Source organism: Oncorhynchus tshawytscha, linkage group LG19, assembly GCF_018296145.1.
Source record: "Oncorhynchus tshawytscha isolate Ot180627B linkage group LG19, Otsh_v2.0, whole genome shotgun sequence".
Lineage (NCBI taxonomy): Eukaryota > Metazoa > Chordata > Actinopteri > Salmoniformes > Salmonidae > Oncorhynchus > Oncorhynchus tshawytscha.
Window position 1 is genome coordinate 30879128 of NC_056447.1, and position 7826 is coordinate 30886953.

Here is a 7826-nt window from a genome sequence, read left to right on the forward strand (position 1 = left end):
TCATTCCCACCGACCATCCGCTGTGTGTGTGTGTGTGTGTGTGTGTGTGTGTGTGTGTGTGTGTGTGTGTGTGTGTGTGTGTGTGTGTGTGTGTGTGTGTGTGTGTGTGTGTGTGTGTGTGTGTGGAGATCTCAGCCCAGTTGAACACTTATGGGAGACTCTGGAGGAGTGCCTGAGACAGCGTTTTCCACCCTCATCAACAACATTAACATTATGCAGTTTCTCATGGAAGAATGAAGTCACATCCCTCCAATAAAGTTCCAGGCACTTGTAGAATCTATGCCACAAGGTGTTGAAGCTGTTCTTGTTGTGGTGCCCAACACCCTATTGAGGCACTTTATGTTGGTGTTTCCTTTATTTTGGCAGTTGCCTGAAGTACAGATCCACTTAATGATAAAAGGAGTGGTTCATTTTCATTCAGAAATTAGTTTAACAATATGTTAGTTTAACAATATAACAATATTCAATGATGTACTATATATTTCACTGTACCGCTACATTTGGAAAGTATTGCCTTGTTAAGGCTACCACTTGGGCTGCATCTCAATGATCTAAAGTAGCTTTCTCTCCTTGTTTCCTTCATTTGCACTGTTGTGACACTACAGGACAAGAGGAAAGCAATTGGTGGAAGAATACCAATACTTTTCATTCTCCTGTAAAGTCCCCTCACATCAGGAAAATAGTAGAAAAATATATAAGGAGAGGAAGCCATGTCAGATTACTTGCACTGCCTCTCTAACAACTATGCACTGCTGTAGATCTGAAAGGATTGTATGTGTGTGAGCATAGTGAGCATATAGTGACAATACCACCTAGGACAAGGGGGCTGCTACCATATTGCTTGTACCTATTATTATTTACCTCTACAGGAGTGCCTATGGGGAAGGGGCTGGAGGCTGATTTGGCATTCAGCGTGTGTGTGTGTCTACCTAACCCTCTCGGCAACGTGAAGCAGCAGAGATCAGAAGGCCCTCTCATAGAGATCCAGTGTGGGAGGGAGGATAATGCAGCATTGTACACAGCCTCACTTAAAGACTCATTCACTGACAGGGACCAGTGGAAACGCAATGCATAGGAATAACTGGGGAAGAGGAGGGTAGACCATATCTTATCACAGCTAACATAGAAATAGCATGGACCTCCAAATTCTTACTCCATCTTACCCCCTACCCCCTTAGCACTGATGTACTGTACGTCTGAAAGGATTGGATAGGTGCAAGCAATATGGCAAAGAATTCCACAAGTCTATCAGAAGGCAAGGTGAAGCAATTGCCATATTGCTCAAGTTTATCTGATCCTTTTCCGATCTACAGTTGTGACTAGGAGGGTAGGGGGTAGGGCTTCATTTAGAATTATGAATGCGTTCTGTTCAGTGTTTGTGGACTGACATGCTACCAGGCTTACAAGCTAATATCTCCACACTGTCATCAAGAGGGACAGGGAAATTAATGGCACGTTGAAGTGTCTCCAAGTAGAGAAATACAAACCAAAGGTTTTATTTTTTGTAGCCTCCTTATAGACACCCCATAAAAATAGTGTTGCTCGAAATAATACCCAAAATAAGGAAAAGAAAAAACAATTTCATTGTTTCAATGAAGTCCATAGAGAAACAAGCCCAATGTCCAGACATTCATTTCATTTCAGCCCAGCTCCTTTTTTTCTTCCAAAAGCAGATTGGTCAGCAAACCCCAGTCTCTCTGCACCACGTCTGTAACTGTGAGGGATTACCATTAGAACGAGCCCTTACAGAGAGCAGACAGAGAACCACTGTAATGCAGCACTACATTAACCCTAAACACTACACATGCCATTAAGAAGCATGTCACAACCCAAGACAAAAATAAAAAAGAACAATACCTTATGCAACCTAAATCTGCATGAAGAAACCACACCAAATCTCTGTTCATAATAGCCTGTCCTTCATCTTAGCCAAGGGGACCTGGGATAAATCAAATACAACCGTACTAAACGGGTTTAGATTCAGTAACATAAAGAGCTGTTTTTAGATAGATGTGTAGCTTTGCTCCGGAAAACAAAGGGTTAAACCTTAGCTGCAGAAATTCACTGCAGTCTAAAACCATTTGGCTGATAGCTACTGAACAGCAAAATCTATGCTCTTCTCTCTACCTCTCTCCCTCGACAAATTACTCTCTGTCTTTCTGTCTAGATTTTGCTTGGATGTGGCTGTTGGTTTTCATAATCTTCCGGAGTCCTTTATTGTATTTATAACGTTTGGCACAGTACAAACTGCCGCTTTTATAAGATGAACCTGCGAAGCCTGATCTGATGTTAGGGCTTGTTGTTTTATAAACTGCTGTGGGTATAAAGGGCTTTTACTACATCCTAAATGGTCTAAATGACAAAAAGGTTTTGCTCAAGACAGCTCCTCCCTCAATCAATCAAACACACTATCATCGAGACCTCAACATCTCTCGCTTTTAAATAGAACTTACAAGTTATTAGAAAATAGTTTAAATTTTACTTTCTTCTTTGATACATAATCCCAACACCGTCCCCATATTAGATTAAGTTATATAGATGTATATTTTTTACATTTCTATATTTATGTATAAGCATGTACAAGATAGATAAAACTGTCTCCATTTTGCACTCTGTACAAAAGAAAGTTACCGTCTTCTTTGTGCATTCTATTGCATGGACTGGTGAGCAGTGAGGAGAGGAAGAGAGGAGGGAGTAGAGTCAGATCCATATAGAAATCCACCCAGTTAGATCCACCCAGTTAGATCCACAGTTAGATCCACACAGTTAGATCCACACAGTTAGATCCACAGTAAGGCCAGCATGAGTCCCTTAGATCTGGGTCTCCTGGACCTTCTCCTTGGTGTGAGTGGTCTTAATGACGTAGGGCTCTGCGATGGTGCTGATGAGGCTGTGGTGGTGCTGCTGATGATGCTGGCGGCTGGAGGAACGGTGCAGGGAGTTTCCCAGGTTGTTATGGGTCCAGTGAGCCCCGTAGGCAGCTCTGTCCCTGTCTCTATCTCTGTCTTTGTCTCTGTCTCTGTCTCTGTGGGACGACGATGAGGATGATGAGATGTATCTTGCTTTTAAGATGGTGGGCAGAGCCAGCCCCATCTCCTCAGACTCGCTAGAACCTGACCTGGCCGGTGGAACCTCGGGAACCTCCTCATCCATTTGGATGATCTCGATGGTCCGCGCCACTGCCACCGTGCTCCGCTGCTGGTGCCGCTTACGCAGCTTGTAGAAGGCGATCAACATGGCAGCGGCAAGGAGCGTCACGGCAACGAAGCAGCCAATAATGATCTTGGTTGTCTTCACGACCTCGTCCAGGCTGGCGGAGGGGTGGGTGGGGCCACGGGCTGTGGGGAGAGACACCTGGCGGGGGGTCTGGGTGCTCTGGAGCAGCATGGTGGGCGTGGAGATGAAGACGGGCTGGAACACTGAGGGCGAGGCTGGGACTGTGGGTTTGGGTTTGGGGGTCTCTTCTACGGTGGGCTCCAGCACCTCCACAGTCACTGTAGTGAAATAGGACAGGTTGGAGGTGTTGAGCTCGGCATTGCTGACATTCAGGTAGGCTGAGGCGTTGGAGTTACCTGCCATGTTAGTCACCATGCAAGTATAGACACCCTTGTCCGACGGCAAAACGTTAGAGAAGTTGAGCGTTCCATCATTGAGGACAGAGATCCGAGGGTGAGACGAGCCATGGGTCAGAACGGTCCCGTTAGGGAGCAGCCATCGGACCGATGACATGGCGGCCGTAAGACACTTGAGCTCAGCCACTCTCTCTGCAGAGATGTTGAGGTCCCTTGGAGCATCCAGGATGAAGGGAGCAGAGCACTGGAATGTGGTCTGGTCCACCTCCACCAGGTATCGTCCTCTCATGTGGGCAGGGGAGTGGCAGCGGCCGCAGCAGGTGGAGTTAGTGGGGATGTACTCCCTGAGCCACCAGGACAGCCAGACCACGTCACAGTCACACCTCCAGGGGTTGTGGTGGAGATGGAGCTCCACTAGGTACTGCAGCGGGGCAAAGAGGTCATGGGGGAGAGATGACAGGTTATTATGGGCTAGATTCAGCTCCACCAGCGCCGTGATGTCATCAAAGGCGTTCCTCTCGATCACGGTGATCCCAGAGTTCATTATCCAGAGTTTCTGTAGCGAGCGCAGGCCGCGGAAAGAGCCAGGCTTCATCTCAGGGAAAGTGTTCTCAGACATCTCCAGCTCTTCCAGGCCAGTCAGGGGAGACAGGACAGGCATCTCCCTGAGGTTACACATCCCTAGGTTCAGGTACTTGAGGTTCTGCAGGCCCTCAAAGGCCCCGTCAGAAATGTACTCTAGCCTCCTGAGCTCCCCTAGGTCCAGCCTCATCAGAGAGGGCACCCTGTTGAAGGCATAGGATGGGATGCTCTCGATGGGGTTGTTCCTCAGCCACAGCTCCCTCAGCTTGGACAGGTACTCAAAAGCCCCGCTGGGGATCCCCGTCAGTCTGTTGTCAAACAGCTCCAGGGTGTTGAGGCTGGTCAGGCCGTTGAAGGCCCCCACCTCAATCTGCCTGATGGCGTTCCTGCCCAGCTGCAGCACCTCCAGATGGTGTAGGTGTCTGAAGGTGTCAGCCTGGATGGTCTCGATGCTGTTCTCCATCAGGTTGAGGTATCTGGTGTTGGTGGGGATCCCGGGGGGCACCCTGACCAGGCCACGGCGTGTACACACCACCTTACCGATCTGGTTGGTGCAGGAGCACACCACCGGACAGTTCTGGGGGTTGGGGGGAGGACCCAGGCCGGCAGGCTGGCACACACTGAGAGCTGGCACCATGGTGAGGGCTAGCAGGGCGAGCAGGGCTGCGTTCCAGGTGGGCTGCAGAGAAACCCGGCCCACAGTACTCATGTTGCGGAGGGCTCATTGTTCAGCATGTTGGGGCGAGACGGACACTAGAGGAGGACGCACCACCCTCCTACCCTGGCTGGAGCAAGGACAGGATTCGCCACGCCATCGACGAGTCTGGGTGACGCTACGCAGAAATAGACACAGAGAGAAAGAGAAAATAGAAAAAGGGAGACGGAGAGAGGAAGCGAGAAAGAGAGATGGAGAATGATAGGGGGCGAGAGGAAGAGAGAGAGTGAAAGAGGGAGAGAGGGGGAAGAGAGGGAGGCAGAGAGAGATTATGTGAAGGCAGAGCAGTAGCAAAGGAAAGATTTTGCAGTGATCACCTACCTCATTAGTTCTTAAACGGTCCCTTATTTCTTCCTTTCTGAATATCACAAAAAACAATCAGGAACCAGAGTCATGTATATTTCCCTTTCCATGGAAAAACAGAAATGTGAAAAGTGTATTTATATTCAGTTCTTCTTCTTCATCTGGAAAGTGGTGGTAATGTCCCTGTGTTAACTAATGGAACAAAATGTCTCCTGTTAGCCGGTGGTGAGAGTGGAGCAGAGCAGTGTGTAGAGACTAGAGGCTCGGTGGGAAAAGACAGGCCGTGTGGGTTAAGCTAAGCAGGTGACTGGCGTCCCCCAGCCCTCCTCCTCTCCCCCTCTTCCTGCCTGCAGCCGCAGACACACGGCCCCTCTGTTGACGAATCACACTGCTCCATCAAGCAGTAAAAGCCAGACACACCGAGCAGAAAGGAAAAAAATGACAATACATTTTTTTTTTAAATCCACCGGTCTGGCAGGTCCTCGTGAGTGTGTGTGTGTTTCTGTGTTTCTGTGTGTATGTCGGCTGAGAGCCCTCCGTCTCGGTGACTTTGCCGAAGGCTAGCTGGTGCCTGATTCGCCCCGCTCTGATGGATGGAGAAAGAGAGAGAGAAAAAAGCTAAAGGACTCCTGACGCAGTCATCCCACTGTCCTCTCTTTTTCTCTCTTCTCTTCTGGTCCTCTCCCTGCGATGGTTTGCCTGGCCGTGGCTATAGCAGCTGCAGCCTGCCGCGTGCAGCACAGTTAGCAGTATTCTTCCTGAGGGGGTGGGGGGGAGGTGGAGAGATGGGGGTGCTGGTTAGAGAGAGGGGAGGAGGAGGAGAGGGAGCGCAGTGCTGCCGGAGCTACGCTTTAGAGAAAGAGAAGCAGAGAGGGAGAGGAAAAAGCAGTCGAAGGAGAGAGAGTGTTTTTGTCCTTTCCTTAGTATCAGTGAGGGAAAAATAGAGAGAGAGAGAGAGAGGGAGAGAGAGAAGTGTGTGTGTGTGTGAGAGAGAGAGAGAGAGAGAGAGAGAGAGAGAGAGAGGGGTAGACTCCTGCTGTGTCGATGCGATGGTGGCTGTGCACGGTATCTGTAACCGGTATCCGTAAACAGAGGCAGGTATGGAAAGTTCCTGGCCTGGTACTCTCCCCCGAGGTGTGTCTCTCTGTCTGTCCTGGTTGCCTACTAGTTGATCCCCGTGCTTGAGCTCAGGGCTGGGGGCAGTAAGGATGAGGTGAGGTAGCAAGTTGTGGCAGTTGCTCTGTGGCTCCCGACTGGCTGCTGGACTACTGCAGTAACCACGGTGGAGCCAGGAGAGAGAGGGGGACAAGCTAGAGGGTAAGAGGGGAGAGAGCAAAAGGTAGAGTGAGAGAGCAGAAGAGAGGCGGCAAACAAGCATCACACCGTCACAGCAGCATTCCAATCCCCCTCTCCTCTTCTCTTCTCTTCTTGTTTTTTGTTGTACAGTCTTTCTCTTTTTTCCCTGTGTGTGTGTGTGTGTGTGTGTGTGTGTGTGTGTGTGTGTGTGTGTGTGTGTGTGTGTGTGTGTGTGTGTGTGTGTGTGTGTGTGTGTGTGTGTGTGTGTGTTGCGGGAGCTAAGACTCTCTATCCCCCTCCCTTTGTCCTTCAGTGGGAACGTGAATGTAATGCTGACGTACTCCTCTCCCTGTCAGCCGCGGCTCACACAGCCACTTGCGCACAAACGAACGAACATACACACACACACACACACACACACACACACACACACACACACACATACACACACACACACACACACACACACACACACACACACACACACACACACACACACACACACACACACACACACACACACACACACACACACACACACACACACACACACACACACACACACAGAGCATTAGTGCAGTGCATTGGTTTGATGCAGTGTTCCTCTGTATTAATACATGCAACAACCTCCTCTCTCTCTTCTCAAAATCAAAATGAGATCTCTGTCCTGCATCTCAGAGAGAGAGAGAAAGGGGTGTAGAGGGGGAAGACAAGAGGTTTAATATCTCTGTCAACTCTAACCCTCAGAGTGTTTCTGTGTGTTTCTTCCCCATCCGTTCTTCTTCCCAGAGCACAGAGCACAGTCAGCAATGCTGCTGAACAGATACAGTGTACTGTGTGTACCAGCCTATTTTTCCTTTATGCCCCCCAAAAATTATCACATGCATGATGACCAAAAGACTGTAAAATATGATATTAATGAGGTGCTGTGTGTGTGTGTGTGTGTGTGTGTGTGTGTGTGTGTGTGTGTGTGTGTGTGTGTGTGTGTGTGTGTGTGTGTGTGTGTGTGTGTGTGTGTGTGTGTGTGTGTGTGTGTGGTGGGGGATCTCTGACATCATCGAGGATAGAGCTGTGCTGACTCGGCTCCTCTCTCTTTGCTGGACAATCTTCTCCTCTCCTCTACTCCTTTCCTTTCCACCTCCCCTCCTCTCCCAGATAAAACTAGAGAGGAAGAGGGAGGTAGATATATGAGGGAGGCTAATGCACAACATTCTCAGTGAGAAGGAATGAGGGAAAAGAGAGGGAAGAGATGGAGGGATGAGGGGAGAGCAGAGCTGATAGCGCTGGATTAAGTGTAATTTGAATGCAAGAAGAGGAGTCTCCTCCCCTCTCTGCCTTTAGTTAATGGTCAACTCTCT

General features: G+C 49.2%; 1 protein-coding gene across 2 annotated transcripts; it reads right to left on the minus strand.

The window, feature by feature from the left end:
* Positions 1–1472: 1472 nt before the first annotated feature.
* On the minus strand, positions 1473–6573 carry LOC112218615 (leucine-rich repeat-containing protein 4-like). Of its 2 annotated transcripts, none has more exons than XM_024379557.2 (2): positions 5191–6573; positions 1473–4977 (listed from the first exon to the last, which is right to left on the minus strand). In XM_024379557.2, exon 2 carries the CDS (start codon positions 4861–4863, stop codon positions 2812–2814), a length of 2052 nt encoding a protein of 683 aa, XP_024235325.1. In that variant the 5' UTR covers positions 4864–4977; positions 5191–6573; the 3' UTR covers positions 1473–2811. The 2 variants fall into 2 exon arrangements, with proteins under 2 accessions (XP_024235325.1, XP_024235324.1); XM_024379556.2 differs by having other exon boundaries at positions 1473–4987.
* Between the last annotated feature and the right edge of the window lie 1253 nt (positions 6574–7826).